General features: G+C 43.5%; 1 protein-coding gene across 1 annotated transcript in view; it reads right to left on the reverse strand.

Moving 5' to 3' along the window:
- WDR1 (WD repeat domain 1) overlaps nucleotides 1-21,999 on the reverse strand; it is a 47,988-nt gene that overhangs the window by 5,050 nt on the left and 20,939 nt on the right. The window contains exons 5-14 of the mRNA XM_056555156.1: nucleotides 20,665-20,845; nucleotides 18,168-18,245; nucleotides 17,962-18,042; nucleotides 15,005-15,238; nucleotides 14,637-14,726; nucleotides 10,895-11,049; nucleotides 8,640-8,727; nucleotides 7,021-7,131; nucleotides 4,182-4,355; nucleotides 244-388 (exon numbers count right to left, since the gene is read on the reverse strand). Coding sequence (XP_056411131.1) covers nucleotides 244-388; nucleotides 4,182-4,355; nucleotides 7,021-7,131; nucleotides 8,640-8,727; nucleotides 10,895-11,049; nucleotides 14,637-14,726; nucleotides 15,005-15,238; nucleotides 17,962-18,042; nucleotides 18,168-18,245; nucleotides 20,665-20,845 — 1,337 coding nt within the window. The remainder of the gene's footprint in view (nucleotides 1-243; nucleotides 389-4,181; nucleotides 4,356-7,020; nucleotides 7,132-8,639; nucleotides 8,728-10,894; nucleotides 11,050-14,636; nucleotides 14,727-15,004; nucleotides 15,239-17,961; nucleotides 18,043-18,167; nucleotides 18,246-20,664; nucleotides 20,846-21,999) is intronic.

Below are 21,999 nucleotides of genomic sequence, written 5' to 3' on the forward strand. Positions count from 1 at the left end.
AACGGATTACCATCGTATGTTGAGGGACCACTGTACATAAATTGCTTTGCTGTTTATGTACAAGTGTGCACAAACTGTTTAGAATATAGCAATGACACCTAGTGGCCAATTGTGTCATGTTAAATTTTGTTCTTTTCTCTCTAGTTGGAGTAATAAGACAGGACAGAACATTTAGACATTTTTCCCTAAACTGGTTAAATGTACTTTGCAAGTGGCAATCTCTTCCCCACCGATAAGTCTTACCTGGCATTTTTAAACGCACATCTGAATCACTCACGGTCCATACAAAGACCATCATATCCATGCCCCCAGTGGCAAAGTGTTCATTGTCAGGTGACCAGGCCACACAGACTACTTTTGCATGGTGTCCATAAAAACGGTCCTTCTCCTGGTAACCAACAAACAGCAAAATTACTATGGAAAGCTGCGAATAAACTCTGGAAGCAACAAGTAATAAGAGCAAAGAGGAAAGTCACATCAAATAAGTCATAGGCCATACTAGTTAAAAAGGGAACCCCAACAAAAAATGCTGCAGGAGCATACAGCGTTGCTTATCTGTCTGCCTTTTGATGGTTTCACAAATGTGCCAATTTGTTTTTGGGGGTGCTAGTTCTGAATTTCCTGGTTGAGTAGTTGATCAGCACTACAATTCCCAGAATGCATTGCTTTTCCTCAGCAGTTCATCACAGTACTCCCATCTTGTCTATACTTGTCCCACAGCACTCCTACCAGTTCCTCACCCGGACGTGCTGCAGAAGATCTAATTCCACAGCAGACTATCACGCAGTAAGGTTGCAGCACCTGTTGCATTCATTCCCTGTCTGCTCCTCTGTCTGTAGCATTGTTCAGCACAGGTCAGCATGCTTTAGGGGCTGGTCAAAGGTGGCAACATCTCATGTACTGGGGCTAGATATAAGAGACAACATTCAGCCAACTTCTGTTGCTACACAACTTCCTGTCATGGGTGACTCACGCAAAAACATACTGCAGCCAGTAAATTATATCTCTTAGGGGGGAGTCTAATTTGAATACAATTAAGGACATTTTCATTTTAAAAGGACTCAAAACTATTTCTGTTTTTGCACTTATGATTTTTAGGAGGTGAGGAGGAAAAAACTAAAGTAAAATTTTGCACCTACAGACCCATATAAGGGCTTGTTTTTTGCATCACCAATTGTACTTTGTAATTACATTATTTTATAACAATCTGCGGCGAAACAAAAAAACTAAATATAATAAAAAAAATAAATTAAAAAGCCATTTTGCTACTTTTTGGGGTTTCCATCTCTACACAGTGCACTTTTCGGTATAAATGACACCTTATCTTTATTCTGTAGGTCCATGTGGTTACAGGAATACCCAATTTATGTAGGTTTTGTTAATTGTACTAAAGGGAAAAATATAATATAATATAATATATAATATAATATAATATATATATATCTCTACATGTACCAAAATGAGTATGTTTAAAATTTTCATCTTCTGACCCTACAACTTATTTTTCCGCGTACGGGGCTATAGGAGGGCTCGTTTTTTGCGTCGAGGTCTGTCGTTTTTTTGTTTTGATGGGACTTTTTGATCGCTTTTTATTAATAATTTTATGGTATATGAAGCGACCAAAAATGCACAATTTTGGACTGAAATTTTTTACGTGTACGCCATCGACCGTGCGGTTTAGCCAATGTTATATTTTAATAGTTCGGACATTTACGCTCGCGGCGGTACCACATAATTTATTTTTTTTTTTTTTAAACACTTTTTTTAGCCCCCACAGGGCTATACCATGCAATCTTTTGAATGCATACACTGATCAATGCTATGTCATGGCATAGCATTGATCAGTGTTATCGGCGCTCTGCTGCTCCAGGGCTTGAAGCAGTAGATAGACGATCAGACGACGAAGAGGCAGGTGAGGCTCCTCCTGTCGTCCAGTAAGCTGATCGGGACATCGCGATTCTGTCACAATAGTCCGAATCAGCTCCACTGAGCTGCTGGGATAGTTTCAATTTAGACACCATGATCAACTTTAATTGCGGCGTCTAAAGGGTTAATGCCGGGCATCTGCCGATTGGCGGTGCTCGGCATCAACCCTGGGTCCCGGCTGCTGATCGCAATCGGTACCCATGGGGCTGGAAGCCTTCTCTGCTCCTGAGAACGCTTTAAAAACGGGACTCTGGACGTACAGGTACGCCCTGTGTCCTTAAGGTATTAAAACACATTATATAATATGTAATATAAAGGCTACGCAACTTTCTATGATTTTGTCTTGCAGTTATTGAATGGCAACATGTTTGTTTATATTCAGAGGCTAAAAAACCTGTTACAATTGTGTGCTGCTTAAAGTTTTACAGTGTATCAGAGCCTAGCAACACATTTTATTACATTATTATAATAATATTATTAATAAAAATCTGGTAATAAAATAAAACCTAAAACTAAGGACAAAGCATGCAGTTGGTTTTAGAAACTCTTAACATTCAAATTGAGTCATCCATTTAGATTTACAGAGCAGATAAATGTGAATCCAGGCTCCTAAATATGCTCTATATTGGCACCTGTGGTCCCTGTGCTGCCATATGGTGCTCTGTATTACACGATTGACGTCCCCTGGAAGCAGTGCGGAGGCGGAATACGTTTGTGTGCATGAGCCCTTGGAGACTTAATTTTTGGATGCAATACCTGACATATCTCATCTGTACTCTGTGTCCTTGTGTGAACCCGACTATATTGATGGAACCCAATCTGCTCAACTAAACATAATTACCAACCGAGATATTATTACATTTTATTGCATTTCATTTTCTGCCTAAAGCCCAGGAAGATAAAGCTATTCCGGAGCATCATTATAGCAAAGGAGCAAGTAAACAGAGATTTTACTGCCAAGGAGGAATGTACGTCAGGATTTCTAATGCTCTGTGCAACTAGAATACAAAATGAAGTTTAGGTATTTTTTCTTCAGTATTGGTGCATAGTACTCCTCCTGAAGTTGGGAGCAGGATACTTACTACCTGCTTCTATGTAAGGCTGGGTTCACAAAACATTTTTCTTCAATACAGTTCCAGTTTCAGGTTTTTGATAAAATAAAAAAACAGATTCCTCAAAACCAGACTAAACTATCAAACGTGTGTACAAGTTTTAATCTGCAGCAGGTGCCGGGGCCGAAAAGGTCATGGCCGGTTATCGCCGGCCGAGTCGGGACTTCGCTGTGGCTGGTGATTGGCTGAGCACAGTATGACTCGCCGACCACCAGGAAGAGGACGGCGGCGGAGACCGGAGCCGGTTACCGGGGGAGTGAAGGAAGGTATGTACCCATTTATTTTTTCACTGCTGGCAGTATGGACTATAATTTTCCTATTCCGGAGTTCTCCTTTAATGGTTACAAACACCACCACTCTATTCTGATCCTGCAGACATATTGCAATCCATCTGCCCCTCTGCCAGGATCTGACTACACAGGGCTTGTTTGTAGGCTGTTACCATGGGCACAAACCATTTTGCAAAGTGGCTGAATGACAAAATGATTTAATTAGGCTAGGTTCAGACTACGGAATTTCCGTCTGCAATTCCGCTTTGAAATTGCAGGCGGAAATTCCACTTGCTAAAATGTATAGTGTAGTGAATGGTTTTCCGTTCACAAATTCACACTTCGGAATTTGTGAAGCGGAATTTGTGAAGGAAAATCCCCTTGGAAATTTCCGCCTGAAGAATGGCTTTGCTCTTTCTTCAGGCAGAAATACTCGCGGAACACATTGCAGTCTATTGGAGACTACAGTGTCCGCGCGGTCCTAGCTTGAACTGATTCAGTCGACGCTGGCCGTACTCGGAATCTCCATAGTCTGAACCTAGCCTTACTTTATAAATGAAGAGTTGCATAGTCAACACATTTTGCATCCTAGATATATATAGAAATCAGGGTTTTTGTGTATTGGTATCCCTTAATGAATGATAAGTAGACACGGGAGACACATCCAAATCATCCAACTCTAGAACTGCAGGAAGATGGTTTAAACTTCTCAGCAGAAAGTTATTTACTCTATTAGAGATAAAATAAATCTACATCAGTAGATAGAAATGGCCACAGGGGGTTGTATCTAAATAGGAGTTAAATGTCCCAAAACACACACAAGCTTTCAGCACAATGTTCTGAACCAGCGCAATCTCCATCAGAATCTACTTACTGCATATCCATCAGCCACAGTAAAGACGGTCACCACTTTGTTCACATCAGTCGCAGCAAGAAAGGCACCATCATGGGAATAGGCGAGGCTGGTGATAGCAGCCTTAACTAGCAAAGACTTCCCTTCGTCCTTCAGAGTGTTTCCTTGAAAGGAATATAGATGGATGTTCCCATCCTATCAAGAAAGAAGTAACAGTCCATAAGTTGGGTCCGCCAAAAGGGGTACTATGATGGAATTTTATTTTTTATTTTATTTATTTTTTTTAACTCAATTGGTGCCAGAAAGTTAAACAGATTTGTATATGACTTCAATTTAAAAAAAAAAAAAAAAAAAAAGAAAAAAAAAAAAAAAAACCCTATCTTTACCCTTCCAGTACTTTTTATCAGCTGTATGCTACAGAGGAAATACTTTTCTTATTGAATTTCTTTTTTTGTCTTTTCCACAGTGCTCTCTGCTTACACCTGATGCCGCATCTGGAAGTGTCCAGAGCCGGAGAAAATCCCCATAGCAAACCTATGCTGCTCTGGACAGTTCCTGACACGGACAGAGGTGTCTGCAGAGAGCACTGTGGACAAGACAAAAAATAAAATTAAAATAAAAAAAATTCAAAATGAAGATACAATTCCTCTGTAGCATACAGCTGCTAAAAAGTACTGGAAGGGTAAAGATGTTTTTTTTTCCAAGAAGTCATAAACAAATCTGTTTAACTTTCTGGTATCAGTTCTTTAAAAAAAAAAAAAAAAAAATTCCACCGGCGTACTCCATTAAGACTCAAAGGAGGGTCCTAATCAGTGAATGCTAAGTTGCCAAGATTATAAAGAATCAACTAAAATACCTAAAACGCCATAATCCTATATCATGGGTAACATGCCGTACATTGCTGCATATTTTCCTACCCATTAAAGTCAATGGGTAGCAAAATTAGCTGCCGAAAATACAGAGCAAAATATGGTGCATGTGACCCTACCATAAAAAGTGGTCCCAAAAAGTTCTACAGTTTCTGTAAATTACACTCCTTAGCTTCTGTGTGCCCTGGAGGAAGTTGTGTAGTCTTTCCAGTCAGTGCTACCTGCTGCCACCTCTGTCTGTGCCTACACATAGCAGGAGAGGTTTGCTATGATGAACTGTCCAGAGAAGGCACATATCCCAACTTAGACAAAAAGGTGGCAGCAGAGAGCACTGAGCCTGACTGAAATGGACAACAGGACTTCCTTTGGGGCATACAGCGGCTATATAGTACTGGAAGGTTAGAGTTTCCCCTAAATAAAAAAGTAATTAAAACATTTGTATACATTTTCTGGCAACAGAGTTTTACTAGGACCCTCAACAAATTGGTGCAATCTGACAGTGTGTCACCCACACCAGAAATAGCTGTGCATCCCAACTCTATAACCTATACTTTTCCCAATAATTAGTCAACGGTGCCACCTAGTGGCTAAATTACCAGTTACAGAAGGAAGACTGTACCTATACATATAGGCAACGCTCATACTGGCTTTGATTTAAAAAGGGGTTTTCCATGGATTTAAAAAAAAAGTCCTATTACCCCCATACTCTTTGCTACTCCCATGTTTAGTGTTTGCCGAACAGTGTGTCTCCCACTGTCGTAAAACTACAACTCCCAGCATGCCTGGACAGCCGTTGGCTGTCCGGGCATGCTGGAAGTTGTAGTTTAACGACAGCTGGAGACACACTAATTAATATTATTATATACCGTATTTATCGGCGTATAACACGCACTTTTTAGGCTAAAATTTTTAGCCTAAAGTCTGTGTGCGTGTTATACGCCGATACACCCCCAGGAAAGGCAGGGGGAGAGAGGCCGTCGCTGCCCGCTTCTCTCCCCCTGCCTTTCCTGGGGTCTAGAGCGCTGCTGCCGGCCCTTTTCACCCCCTGGTTATCGGCGCCGCTGCCTGTTCTGTCCCCCTGACTATCGGTGCTGGCGCCGATAGCCAGGGAGAGAGAAGCGGCGCCGACAGCCAGGGGGAGAGAAGGGGCAGCGGCACCCATTGCCGGCGCCGCTGCCCCGTTGCCTCCCCCCATCCCCGGTGGCATAATTACCTGAGTCCGGTCCGCGCTGCTCCAGGCCTCCGTCGTGCGTCCCCGGCGTCATTGCTATGCGCTGAACGGCGCGGCGCATGACGTCAGAGCGCCGAGCCGTGCATAGCAACGACGCTGGGGACGCACGACGGAGGCCTGGAGCAGCACGGACCGGACTCAGGTAATTATGCCACCGGGGATGGGGGGAGGCAACGGGGCAGCGGCGCCGGCAATGGGTGCCGCTGCCCCTTCTCTCCCCCTGGCTGTCGGCGCCGCTTCTCTCTCCCTGGCTATCGGCGCCGGCACCGATAGTCAGGGTGACAGAACGGGCAGCGGCGCCGATAACCAGGGGGTGAAAAGGGCCGACAGCAGCGCTCTAGACCCCAGGAAAGGCAGGGGGAGAGAAGCGGGCAGCGACGGCCTCTCTCCCCCTGCCTTTCCTGGGGGTATATCGGGGTATACACGCGCACACACGCACCCTCATTTTATCATGGATATTTGGGTAAAAAACTTTTTTTACCCAAATATCCTTGGTAAAATGAGGGTGTGTGTTATAGGCCGGTGCGTGGTATACCCCGATAAATACGGTATACACATACACAAAAAAATAAAAATAAATGCCCTAGTTGCTGATGAATTTTTCAATCTATGACTGAGGCGGGACTCTATTGCAGCAAGTATTTGGCGTAGCAAGAGAACCGTATCATCAGCAACCGGTATCTACAGACTTTATAGGGGGAATTTCTTAGAAAGAAAAACATACAATTTCCCACTAACTGTAGGTATAAAGGGTACTTACTGCACCACCCACAGCAACGTCTCCAGAGCCTGGGTGAATGGCAACAGCTTCTGGCTCGTAGTCCAGAGAATCAATGACAGAAACTTTCTTCTTGTCCCTTAGCAGCACAATCTGCGGATACATAAAAAACCCATGTAAAACAAAGTCCAAAACACAGAAGGGGGGCTGGCACGGAAGTTCTGATTTCCGTGTCTGCAGAAAGAATGAATGAACCTGTCCATTCTTTCTGCGGAATGCATAGCCGTCTATGAGATGCCGCATTCCTTTGCGGTATTACTCGGACATGTTATGCCGATGGCCATAGTCTCCGCAATGTCAGCACAAAGATTTTCCGTGCCGACATTTCTGGACACGTGAACACGGCCTAACCGAACCATAGAACATAGGTAAAGTACCCACAGGTATAGGTGATAACATGCTGGGAGAAACATGAATAGGCATTATCTGATCAGCCAAACCACAACCTGGGGAAAAGTGTTTAGGATTTTCATAGGAAGCTGTTTCAGGGGTTCTGGCCTCTTGTTAGTACAGAAGGGTGCTTATTGGCTGGGAAAAAGGCCTTTGATGTGGGTCTAAAGGGGTGATGTGCCTATACAATGCACCTATTTAACAGAAAGTATCTAATTAAAAAAAAAAAAAAAAAAATATGTGAAAGTGATATTTTACTATGGAGCCTGCCATGATTTATCATGTTAGATTTACCGTATTTTTCGGCGTATAAGACGCACCCAATTTTTAGGGGCAAAATCTAAAAAAAAATAAAGATTTTGAACCCAATAGTGGTCTTCAACCTGCGGACCTCCAGATATTGCAAAACTACAACTCCCAGCATGCCCGGACAGCCGTTGGCTGTCCGGGCATACTGGGAGTTGTAGTTTTGCAACATCTGGAGGTCTGCAGATAGACCACTGCAGGAGGAGGTAATACTCATGTGTCCCTGCCGCTCCGGACCCGTCACCGATGCCCTGGATGTCGCTCCATCGCTGTCGCCGTGTCCACGTCGCTCTGGAACGTCTCTGCTGCCGGCCGGGTATCCTCGCTCTCCATCACGCACGCCGACACACGTACGCGACAACGAGGAAGGAGAGCGCCGGCCATACAGGGGATCCCTGAACGGAGAAGACACCAAGGAGGCAGGTAAGGTTACGCCCCCCCGATATCCTGTAAGCACTAACCCGGCTATTCAGTCGGGCTGTTCGGGACCGCCGCGGTGAAATCGTGGCGGTCCCGAACAGCCCGACTGAACAGCCAGGTTAGTGTCACTTTCCCTTCAGACGCGGAGGTCAGCATTGATCGCCGCATCTGAAGGGTTAATACAGGGCATCACCACGATCGGTGATGTCCTGTATTAGCCGCGGGTCCCGGCCGTTGATGGCCGCAGGGACCGCCGCGATAGGGGTGTATGCGAAAAATACGGTACACCTTTACGCAGCCCTGTTATGGTGCAATACAAAAAAAAAAAAAGCTACAACAATAAGTTTGGGCAATAGAACACAAAGTTGACGCAGTGTATTTAAAACTGAATTTAGGTTCCCTAATAGGTTTTAAAAAAAACTACCAGGTCAGTAACAACTACAAAACATGTATTTAGACAAGCACTAAATATGTACAGCATGTACCTGGCCAATGCACACGGTGACAGCATACCCTCCGGTGCCAACAGCAATGCATTTCGGTTGAACATCCAGTTTAATGCAATTCTGAGGGCTAGAATAGGGGAAAAAAAATTATAACTAAAAAGTGACAACCAAAGCTGCATTAAAAGGGTATTCCGGTGGAATTTTTTTTTTTTTTTTTTTAATCAACTGGTGCCAGAAAGTTACAGATTTGTAAATTACTTCTATTAAAAAAAAAAAAAAAATCCTTCCAGTACTTATTAGCTGCTGAATGCCACAGAGGAAATTCTTTTCTTTTTGGAACACAGTGCTCTCTGCTGACATCCTGGACTGAACTGTCCAGAGTAGGAGAAAATCCCCATACCAAACATATGCTGCTCTGGACAGTTCCTAAAATGGACAGATGTCAGCAGAGAGCACTGTGTTCCAAAAAGAAAAGAATTTCCTCTGTAGTATTCAGCAGCTAATAAGTACTGGAAGGATTAAGATTTTTTAGCAGAAGTCATTTACAAATCGGTTTAACTTTCTGGCACCAGTTGATTAAAAAAAAAAAAAAAAAAAAGTTTTCCACCGGAGTACCCCTTTAACTAAACTGCAGGCTTCAAAGCTGAACTCTCCACTCTACCAGCAGTCCTTATCTGCTATGAGCTAGCACTAATGATCTGCAGTGTTTAGAGACAGTAACCCCTCCCCCAACCCCCATCTTAAATGCAGTTTTGAAGCAAAATAACATGGACTTCACAAAACAAGTTCAATTATTTTTTTTTTTATAATATATGATATACTTTTTTTCAGTACCGTATATACTCGAGTATAAGCCGAGGCCCCTAATTTCACCACAAAAACCCAGGAAAGTTATTGACTCAACTATAGGCCTAGGGTGGGAAATACATCATCCCCCCGTCATCACCGCCAGTCAATCCCCTCAGTGGTTTCAACCTGCGGACCTCCAGATGTTGCAAAACTACAACTCCCAACATCTGGAGGTCCGCAGGTTGAAGACCACTGCACGGGCCTTCGTCATCATCCAGACCCCCCCCCCCCCCCCTTTAGTTTTCTACTCACCTCCCCTCGGTGGGAAGGAAGGGTGAGCTGGTCCGGGCCATCTATGCTGCCGGACCGTCCGGTGGGGAGGGTTAGTTGTTCCGGGCTGTACATTTTCACCGGGAGGCCCTTTTCTCCGCTCGCTCTGGGCCAGCCCCGGACTAGTGACGTTGCCTCGACGACGACGCACAGGGAAGTTCATGCGCAGCAGACGTCCCTGCGCATGAACGTCCATGTGCGTCATTGTCAAGGCAGCGTCACTAGTCCGGGGCCGGCCCAGAGCGAGCGGAGAAAAGGGCCTCTCGGTGAAAATGTACAGCCCGGAACAACTAACCCTCCCCACCGGAGGGTACCTGCAGCATAGATGGTCCGGACCAGCTCACCCTTCCTTCCCACCGAGGGGAGGCGAGTAGAAAACTAAAGGGGGTCTGGATGATGATGAAAGCCCACGCAATGGTCTTCAACCTGCGGACCTCCAGATGTTTCAAAACTACAACTCCCAGCATGCCTGGACAGCCATCGGCTGTTGTAGTTTTGCAACATCTGGAGGTCCACAGGTTGAAGACCACTGATGAAGGGATTGACAGGTGGAGAGTTCACGCGAGTATAAGCAGAGATTTTCAGCATGAAAAATCGTGGTGAAAAACTCGGCTTATACGGTAATCAGTATCAGTTTATCCCTCTTCAGGCTCCATTTCTACTTTCCAGTTGTTCCTGTCCTAGTGAACAGAAGAGATCCTGCTCCCCTAGGTCTATGTAGCACACCCTCATAAGCAGTAGCAGGGAGGACATTCTACAGTAGTTCTGGGCTGTTTAAGTTGTGAAAAAGCACAAGAATGAGTTATAACACCTGCTACAAGCTGCTGAAGCCTCTGTGTGTGTCTCCAACCAACTACATCCCCCAGCCTCGCCTTTTTCTTTCTCTACAGACTTCTATGGGTATCATGTAATCTAATCCCTCAGTTACCTGCTTTATCCTGTGATATATTTCAGCAGTGAGCGAGTTTGAAGTAGAGGAAGAGCTATTTTTATCTGGTATGAAATTTTATCTTGCTAGTACTATTGATTTTGCAGAGATTATTAAAATGACAAATGACCATTTAATTAGGTCGTACGAAAATAGTAAATAACGACCTTCTTAAAAAAAAAAAAAGAAAAAAAAAAAAAAAAACACACAACACAGACATCACGACCATCAATGGCAATATACGAACCTGTAGGCATTTTCTATGACATTAGTGTAACGCACTGTATCGTCCATGCTGCAGGTGACCAGATTGTTTGAGCTGTCCACAGCCATACTGGACACCTGATTAGTGTGGCCTTTGCCGGAGAAGACATCGTTCTCACCTGTCTCGGCATCAAAATAATGTATGGCAAATAGTTAAGAAAAATAATAGTTTGGACTAGTGGTCTCAAACTGTGGCCCTCCAGATGTTGTGAAACTTCAACTTGCAACATCTGGAGGGTCACAGTTTCAGACCACTGCTTTAGACTGATCCTGATGAAAATGGCAGTTCCAACTATGGCCAGCTTCAGAGAATAGTATGTATACGCCACCCGGTACTCAAATGGATGTGCCATAGAAGTGAAGCTCAAGGAGAGTTGATCATTTTTGTTCCTTTCTAAAAGACAATTGACTGTGCATATACAGCCATCCAAGGAACATGGACCAGAACCCCCCCTACCCCATGGAGGTCCCTGAAGTATGACCGTACTGGTCAGTGTACCGTGTCTGCTGACACTACAGCTTCTCATCACAGTCCTTAACCCCTTAAGGACTCAGGGTTTTTCCACTTTCGTTTTTTCCTCCTTACCTTTTAAAAATCATAACCCTTTCAATTTTCCACCTAAAAATCCTTATTATGGCTTATTTTTTGCGTCACCAATTCTACTTTGAAGTGACATTAGTCATTTTACCCAAAAATGCACGGCCAAACGGAAAAAAAAAAATCATTGTGCGAAAATCGGAAAAAATTCGAAAAAAAAAAACGCCATTTTGTAACTTTTGGGGGCTTCCGTTTCTACGCAGTGCATATTTCGGTAAAAATTACACCTTATTCTGTAGGTCCATACAGTTAAAATGATACCCTACTTATATAGGTTTGATTTTGTCGCACTTCTGGAAAAAATCATAACTACATGCAGGAAAATTTATACGTTTAAAAATGTCATCTTCTGACCCCTATAACTTTTTTATTTTTCCACGTACAGGGCGGTATGAGGACTCCTTTTTTGCACCGTGATCTGAAGTTTTTATCGGTATGATTTTTGTTTTGAGCGGACTTTTTGATCACTTTTTATTCATTTTTTAATGGTATAAAAAGTGACCAAAATACGCTTTTGTGGACTTTGGAATTTTTTTGTGCGTACGCCATTGACCGTGCGGTTTAATTAATGATATATTTTTATAGTTCGGACATTTACGCACGCGGCGATACCACATATGTTTATTTTTACACTGTTTTATTTTTTTATGGGAAAGTGGGGGTGATTCAAACTTTTATTAGGGAAGGGGTTAAATGACCTTTATTAACACTTTTTTTCTACTTTTTTTTGCAGTGTTATAGGTCCCATAGGGACCTATAACACTGCACACACTGATCTCCTATGCTCATCACTGGCGTGTATTAACACGCCTGTGATCAGCATTATCGGCGCTTGACTGCTCCTGCCTGGATCTCAGGCACGGAGCAGTCATTCGTCGATTGGACACCGAGGAGGCAGGTAAGGGCCCTCCCGGTGTCCGATCAGCTGTTTGGGACGCCGCGATTTCACCGCGGCGGTCCCGAACAGCCCAACTGAGCAGCCGGGTCACTTTCAGTTTCACTTTAGAAGCGGCGGTCAGCTTTGACCGCCGCTTCTAAAGGGTTAATACCGCACATCGCCGCGATCGGCGATGTGTGGTATTAGCCGCGGGTCCCGGCCGTTGATGAGAGCCGGGACCGACGCGATATGATGCATCGTTAAGGGGTTAAAGGGGTACGATAGGTGAAAAGATGTCTGATTGCAGGGGTCCGGCTGCTGGGACCCCCGCGTTCTCAACATTAAGTTCAGAATTCTGGGTTCAGGAGGCTGTGGTCACGTAGTCCCGCCACGCCATTCCCCCTACATTCAGGTCTATGGGAAGGAACATGACAGCTGGGGGGCCTCCACCCCCCCCACCCCCACGGCCTCCAGAACCCAGCATTCTGAATAGAATGTTCAGAAAGCCGGGTGTCTGCATGGAGATCGCAGAGGGTCCCTGCGGCCAGACCTCTTATGCCCTATTCTTTGTATAGGGAATAAGATGTCCACCAATGGAGTACTCCTTTTATTCAATATTTTAAAGATGGAATATTGATGCGCCAAATTTAGTTTGTTACCAAGTTAGAATGCATCAGTCAGACCTGATACAGGTACAATATTACAGCATTATCCTTACCCTTGACGTAAACCTGACGCTCTACCCCTATGTACTGACTGAGCAGACTGAAGAATGTGTATGCATATGTTTTTACTGGTCAGGGTCTGAGTATTTAGTAGACCTAGCTGAGAGAAAGCCATACTCTCTTCCGGCTCTGTCACGTGACTAGGACAGACTCAATGTAAGTCTATGCAACCATCCTGCACACACAGACCGTTTAGAAAGAATTGTGCAAATCCATAAAAACCTATGCCTTGTTCCTAGTACATGTCACAAGATTTTAGAATCACAGGTACACTTTAAAAGGGTCTATTCACACATGTACAATATCCTGTACATATTTGATGCACAGGATATGAAGCTGCAGAGTTCAATGTAAACTAATTGAGTAAACACCGCTTTAAATCCTGTAGCCACCCTCTCAATCTTCAAGAATAGTTTTAGGGCTGTATCTCCTTTTATGGAAATATTTATACGTTACTTAAACAGTGAGTTTATGCAAGATTAAAGGGGTACTCCACCCCTAGACATCTTATCCCCTATCGAAAAGGATAGGGGATAAGAGGTCTGATCGCGGGGGATATAGCATGCGGCACCCACCTGTTTCTGCTCCGGAAGCGCTGGAGGGTCTGGGTCCCGACTACCGGAACGGAAGACCATGACGTCACGACTCCAACCCCGTGTGACGTCACGCCCAGTCCCCTCAATGCAAGTCTATGGGAGGGGGTGTGATGGCCGTCACGTCTCCTCCCATAGACTTGCATTGAGGGGGCGGGGTGTAAAGTCACACGGGGGGCGGAGTCGTGATGTCACGGACGTGTGTTCCGGTGGTCAGGACCCAGACCCTCCAGCGCTACCGGAGCAGAAACAGATGGGTGCCACATGCTATATTGCGGGGGTCCCCAGAGGCGGGACCCCCCCGATCAGACATCTTATCCCCTATCCTTTGGATAGGGGATAAGATGTCTAGGGGTGGAGTATCCTTTTATGTACTAAACAGGAAGAAACTCAAAAAATGAGATATTCCAAGATTTCCACACTTCCACAGTATATGAGATCTGCATCTGATTCAATGTTTCCCAACCAGGGTGCCACCAGCTGTTGCAGAACTACAACTCCCAGCATGCCTGGACAGCCAAAGACACTCCAGGAATGCTGGGAGTTGTAGTTTTACAACAGATGGATGCACCCTGGTTGGGAAACGCTGATCTGATTAGTGATGGGGGTGACTGCTGGGAGCCCCATCCATCTCAAGAACAGATGTCCCTCTTTCCCCAAGTGCAGTACTCTTCCACTTACTGCATAAAGTGGAGGCTGAGCATGCACGCTGTCGCTCCAAAAGGACAGGAGAAAGGGGACCTCCGATCAGTGCCGGTCCCTGCAGCTGGACCACTTCAATCAGATAATTATTACCTATCCAGGTAAGTTTTAATAACTCCTTTAGGATCAGCTCCCCACCCATCAGAACATGATGCATATCACTAGGGTGTGCCACAACACTGAATGACGGAAATAACCCTTTAATGCCATAAGCTTTTTATAAAAAGGATATTGATATGTCCATCGTGGCTGCCTGTATAAATTGTGGATCGCCCATCATTCTTGTGGATGGTCATGCACTGGATTGACTTGTTGTGTCCCTAGTGAGGAAAAAAAATTATATATATTTACATTCATTATCTAGACCAGTGTTTCCCAATCAGGGTGCGTCAAGCTGTTGCAAAACTAAAAAAAACAGCATGCCAAGACAGCCTGGGCATGCTGGGAGTTATTGTTTTGAAACAGCTGGAGGCACATTGGCTGGTAAAAACTGGTCAAAACCAACCTAACCACTATTATATTTTATATTTTATTATTATTATATATTATATTATATTAATATACATATATAATTTATTAAGATCAAGGTCTTCCAAACCTTAATCACACGAATGGGCCTGTCTGGGTTATTCTTGTCCAAATAATTGATGTAGCCAGACAGAGAGACGCTCAGCAAGTAATTCTTCTGCCACAAGCATCCCAACTGCTGATCGAGCGTATCTGTCCCGAGCCTGAACGTGGTGACTGCTGAGTTAGCCGCTACATCCCAGATTTTAGCAGTTTTGTCCCCAGATGCAGAAAGGAGTTGGGTGCTGTCAGCACTCCAGCTAATCTGTAGAAGAACAGAGAACCATGTGTTACATACAGCAGGATGTCTGGCAGGCACAGGCCACGTGTTAAGAGACAGGGTAAAACTTCAGACACTTACACACTTCTGACCCATTTGGATGCCATAATCCAAGAAAAGATCTAGAGCATATTAAAGAGGTACTCCGCTGCTCAGCGTTTTGAACAAACTGTTCCGAACGCTGGAGCCGGCGCCTTGTGACATCATAGCCCTGCCCCCTCATGACATCACACCCCAAACTCCCGATGCTGACTCCAGTGTTCGGAACAGTTTGTTCCAAAATGTTGAGCAGCGGAGTACCCCTTTAATGTTTCTCGTCGAAAAAAGCACATAGCCCAACAAGGAACATTTCTTAAATTAATTACAGTTTATCCGTGGCATTTGTTAGAGGTATACTCTTAAAAGGCAAACTCCAGCCAAAATTATTCCATCAGGGACATAGAACAGGGTGAGGCTTAACAGCAGCCATGTTCCCTGTATCACCATGCTGCTCCATTCCGCGGCTATTCCCCTGGCTTTGGCGCACTACGTTATGACCAGTCGGTTTACACAGGGTTTTGTGTGTAAAGCGGAAGTCTTTGAGCACTTCCTAGACTTACATAGTAAAAAGTGTCTTCTGCTTCACACACAAACCCGTGTGAAGCGGCCGGTCACAAGGAAGCCTGCTGGAGCCAGAGGAAATAGCTACATGGTGAAACAGGGAGCAGGGCAGCTGTTTAGCCTCCCCCTGATAATGCCTTTGATGGAGTTTCTCCCTTTAAATAATACAGCAAAAATTACACTTGAAACAATTTTTTTATTTTTTTTTTAACTAGAAAACAAAGTCCAGAGCAGCCAGGTATTCTTATGGCATGCTCCATACATGTAATATCGCACATTATGACTATACAATTTGGGGGGGGAATTGATATGTCACAGAGGCCGAAACCCCCACCGATCATCAGCACTAGTTGGTAGAAGCATGTGGTCGCTTGCTTCACTCCCTGGCTCGTAGCGATCAGTTTATGGAATTAAGCACAGGCCTCTTCCTGCCTGTTCTGCTGATCGGCAGGGGGTCTCCGTGCCAAGACCCTATTCAGACTGAAACTTCTGACACGACTGATACCACCACCGCCACCACCAACCCCCCCCCCCCCCCACCCCCCATCATCATGACAGGGGTACTAAGCCCACCTTCTTTTCCTCAAAAAAAAGGGTCTGAGATGCCAGTCTTAAAGGTCTCCCTTTAGCTAGGTCTATACTGAAATGCAATTACCAAAACTAAAATTAAATATATATTTTTTAATTATCTAATCTCCACCCTTCAGCCTGACCAGATTATGGTAGGTAGTAGGTGGGTTAGTAATATCAAAAGGTGTTTTATAAGTAGGTTTTCAAATATTGTTTTTCCCCCCTCTTCTCTATATAGATTAACCCCTTAACGACGTATATGTTTAGGTCCTCCGCCGGCTCCCACAATATGCTGTGGGGTCACGCGGCTAATACAGGCCATCACCGATCGCGGTGATGCCCTGTATTAACCCTTCAGACGTGGCGATCAAAGCTGACCGCCGCTTCTGAAGCAAAAGTGAAAGTATCCCGGCTGCTCAGTCGGGCTGTTCAGGACAGCAGAGGTGAAATCGCGGCATCCCGAACAGCTTACACGACACCGGGAGGGACCTTACCTGCCTCCTCTGTGTCTGATCGGCGAATGACTGCTCCATGCCTGAGATCCAGTCAGTCAAGCGCCGATAACACTGATCACAGGCGTGTTAATACACGCAAGTGATCAGTGTAAAAGATCAGTGTGTGCAGTGTTATAGGTCCCTATGGGAGCTATAACACTGAAAAAAAAAATTACAGAAAATAAAAAAATAAAGTGAAAACAGTGTTAAAGATCATTTAACCTCTTCCCTAATAAAAGTTTGAATCACCCCTCTTTTCCCATAAAAAAAATAAGTGTTACAAAAAAAATAAACATATGTGGTATCGCCGCGTGTGTAAATGTCCAAACTATAAAAAATATATCATTAATTGGTCACTTTTTATAGCATTAAAAAAAAAAAAAAAAAATAAAAAAAATTTATAAAAAGTGATCAAAAAGTCCAATCAAAACAAAAATGGTACCGATAAAAACTTCAGATTACATCACAAAAAATGAGCCCTCATACAGCCCTGTACGTGGAAAAATGTAAAAGTTAGACATTTTTAAACGTATAAATTTTCCTGTATGTAGTTATGATTTTTTCCAGAAGTACGACAAAATCAAACCTATATAAGTAGGGTATCATTTTAACTGGATAAACCTACAGAATAAAAGATAAGGTGTAATTTTTACCAAAATATGCACTGCGTAGAAACGGAAGCCCCCAAAAGTTAAAAAAAATTGCGTTTTTCTTCGATTGTCGCACAATTATTTTTTTTTTCCGTTTCGCCGTGAATTTTTGGGTAAAATGACTAATGTCCCTGCACAGTAGAATTGGCGACGCAAAAAATAAGCCATAATATGGATTTTTAGGTGGAAAATACAAAGGGTTATGATTTTTATAAGGTAAGGAGGAAAAAATGAAAATGCAAAAACTGAAAAACCCTGCATCCTTAAGGGGTTAAAAAAAAAAAATGAAATTTTTTTTTTATTATTAATACACATTCCATTTAACACAGTTTCTAAAAAAAAAAAAAAAAAATTATATAAAAAAAAAAAAACAAACAAAAAAAACAACACTTACTGCATAAATTCCTCCATCATGAGCTTTACCCTCTCCAAGAGAGCAGATTTTCTCAGCCGTTTTTCCATCATACAAAAAAATCTATTGACAAAAACAATGTTAAAGATGAATAAAGGGATTTTAGAAGTATTACATTGGTGAATTTGGTCTTGCAGCAGACAAATATTCAGACCAAACACCACTCTCCACCATGTCCCATCTATTACCTGGCCGTCTGCACTGGCAGTTGCAAATCTGTTACCATCCGGTGAAAACCGCACACAGTTGACAAAACGGCCATGGTCCTGCATCGGAAACACAAATAGATTAAAAGGCTGGACAATAGAACAGGGATATGAAGGGTAAGTCTACTATGGTATTTAATGGAACTGCAAAAAATTCTTAACTTTTTACAACTTTCTAGAAAGGTTGGAAGACAAAGCTTGTGAGAATTGTGGCTGAATGATTTTAGAATCACAAATCCAATTCAGTCTAAATTTCCCAAAAGATAAATATTTATCTGATTTGCTAGTGTCTGAAGTTTGCAATTCGTTTAAGATTAGTTTTGTCTCTTTTGTACTCTGAGCAGTTCGGAGATAGATTGTGATACTGTATATATTGCAACTTCCTCCTACTACATTTGCTGGGAGCACTGCACCCTGCCTGACTGCTCAGTGTATTGTGAATGCAGGGACTCATGTCTTCGACAGGAGTCCCTGGCTCCTGTACACACTTTGCACAGCCAAGTGTTTCTCAGCCAGGGTGCCTCCAGCTGTTGCAAAACAGCTGTAACAGCTGGAGGCACCCTGGTTGAGAAACACTCGCATAGGCAATCAGGGAACTTCTGATTCAAGACCAGATACAACACAAAAAACAATTTGCTAACTCTCTCTAAAGACAAATTTCAGGAGATTCCCTTATTTCTAGGGACAATGTCACACAACAGAAACAACAACAAAAGGGATCATGCATCTTCTCCAAAAGGTAAAACAGCACTAGGACTACACCAGCTACATGTGAGCGATGGCTGAAGCTGTAGAGTAGTTCGTGCCTAAAGGCTTAAAAACAATAGGTCACGCCTTGTTACTCAGGGAATCTAAGTAAAATGTGTGTAATACACGTCCATTTTGATTTCAAGGTGAAACCCCCACAGAACGATTGTCAAGTCAGCTACTATCATAAATATCCCCTGAATATTCAGAAAATTCTGTGCAAATTCTAGAAAGATCTGTCAGATTAGTCATATAGTCAAAAACACTGACTATACACTATAAGGGCATGTTCACACATTACACATTAAAATTTGTCCTAAAAAGTAGTGCACGGTGCACTTACTGGCACAAATTGACTACTGCAATTTGCAACGAAAAAAAATAAAAAAAAATAAATAAAAACACACAAGCACTGTCTTCCATGAGCAGTTTTACTTTCAAACTCACAGCGCGTTTCCTGCTAAGAATTTGAATAGGGGCGGACTTGCTGTGGAAAGTCTTCCGCAGACTCCACTGAAGTCAATCGGGTCTGCTGAGGATTTTCAACAGCATAACCCATTAAATTTGGGTATAAAACTAAATCTGTGTCCCATCTCAGGCAGTGACTGGCTGAGCTGGCAGGTCTCAGAAGCAAGAAGACAGATTGGAGCTGCGGGGGATCAAGGCTAGGCAAGTAGTTTTTTTTGTTTCTACCAGCAGCAGGATATGAATTTTAGCAAAATGCTGGATTATACTTTTTGTCACTGTATCCGCTGCCCACTTTATCAGTGTTCTTTCCTTGCTTCTCTTTATCTAGGGCATAACAGACCTGGGACTTAAGTTTTAGCAACGTTCAATATGTGAACATGTTAGATCTACCAATAGTGCCCAAAAAGTTTTTGTTTAGCAAGATGATTATAAGCAACAGACAACGCAAGGGTGTATGAGAAAATCATGAGGAAAACCCATGAACAGTACAGACACAAGAAAGGAAGCTGAATAGACGCGGGATAGAGACTCGGCAGACGGCTTCGCTCTGGAAGCAGACGGGCACAGGCAGCAGCTCGGGGAGGCATAAATAATTCAGAGGGACAGCAGAGACCAGATCATTAGGGGCGTTCGGCAAAAGACACAAAGAGAGACCCCGGCCATGTGTGTTTGCCTGGTGCTTGTCGACTGAGAACTAGAACACACGAGAATGAGGAGTGACAGGGCCAGACGTTATTACAGGAGCGGTCTGTCACTTCAACGTACACACTGCTGACCGACATCACCCCCTTTATAATAATTGTAATGACCCACAGAAGATAACATGTTAGCTTTATCAAAAAAGTGCACTGAGTAAAAACAGAGCCCCAACTGCTGCAAAATTGTGGGTCTCTCTCTTCAATTTCTTCCTTAAGTTTTTTTTACTTTTTTATTTTTTTTTATTATTACGCTGTACATTTTGTGGTAAAATGAAAGGAGTTATTAAAAAGTGCAAATGGTCACACAAAAACCAAGCCCTCATATGGGTCTGTGGATGGAAAGAAAAAAAAAAAAAAAAATTGATGTTGAAGGCCAAAATGGGCCGTGTCCTTAAGGGGGGGGGGGGGGGGTTCAAGAATCCCTACGTTCCAAATATGTAAATTTTATGACAGACTAAATTCCCCCCCCCCCCCCTTCTTCCATCCTGCAAACCCAGCAGAATGACATGACGGTTCAGGCGAGGTCAGCAACTCAGTACAGAGGACTGTCCGCTCACAGGACTCACACTAATTGTAAACTTGAACTTGAAGGGTGGTCCCTCGAAGAAAGCCGTGCAGTTGTCATCGCTGCCGGTCACCAGGCGATAGGGACGGGTCTGCTTTATGTCCACGCTGTTAATAACTTTACTGTGTCCTGTGATCTCCCCAACCGAGGAGCCGGTGTCCCAAAGAAACACAGAGCCGAACCTGGATGTGAAGAGAAGAGTCATGAATGGAATACATCATTACACCTAAATAAATATAAAAATCCTATTTATATTTTGGATCAGTAGGGGTCCCACAGCTGGCAACACTCTTGGATCACAAAAAGTGGCCACTATAATGCAACTCAGTCCCATTAGACCAACTTTAGCACTGCAATACTCTACCACAACATATACAATAGAGTGGTGCAGACTACAGTGCTCCCCAATGTCCTTAATGAGAGAAGTCCAGAAAATCGGTTTAAAGAGCAGGGATGTGGAATTCGGTCTCGGGCGCTGGGCAGGTGAATTTCTCAGTCCCTTAGCCCTGCTTCGGGCAAGCGAGGCCAGACCTGAAAGCCCCCGACATGCACGGTGGCACTCAGAGTGGTGTATGGAGCAGGCTCTGGACTCGTGCCTGCTCGATACTCTGCAGCCCCCCAGCTGTTTTCAGTAGCTGGGGGCCACCGCTAATAGCCAGCATGTGGCGATCACTGTGGCTGGCTATTAACCCTTTAGATCGCCACTGCCTGTGGCTCTGTCACTGATAGAGCCTGGCTGGACTAGGCTCTATCAATGGAGTTCATAAGAACTCTTGATCTGTATGAGGAATATAAAAGATTCCTCCTAAAAGTGGGACTAAAAAAAAGTGTTAAAAGTTTTCCACCGGAGTACCCCTTTAAATTAGTAAAACAACATGTTAATTTGACCACAAGGTAAATGGTGTGAAAAAGAAAGCCACCAAATTAGCAACTTTATTTTTTTTTTTTATTTCCCCTCACCAATAATTTTTTTCTTATTTTAATTATTTTTTTTTGCTTCAGAGCATATGTTCTGGAAAAAAAAAAAAAAGGAGTCATTACAAAGTACAATTGGTTCCGCAAAAAGACAAGCCCTTAGATGGAGTGTAGATGGAAAAATAAGAGTTATGGCTATTATAGGGCGAGGAAGAAAAAACGAATGCGTAAAGACAAAAACTGGCCCGGAAAAGTGGATCGTCAAGAGGGACAAGTAGATTGGGCTCTGTTTTAGTCCCCTGGCAAGTTTTTTTTTGTAGTCTTTTTTTCCCCTGGAGGGAGGGGTAAAAAACAAAAACAAAAATAAAAAAGTTTTCAAATGAACAATTGCTAGAAAGTTATAGATACTTATCAGCTGCTG

The sequence above is a fragment of the Hyla sarda genome, chromosome 1, assembly GCF_029499605.1.
Source record: "Hyla sarda isolate aHylSar1 chromosome 1, aHylSar1.hap1, whole genome shotgun sequence".
NCBI lineage: Eukaryota > Metazoa > Chordata > Amphibia > Anura > Hylidae > Hyla > Hyla sarda.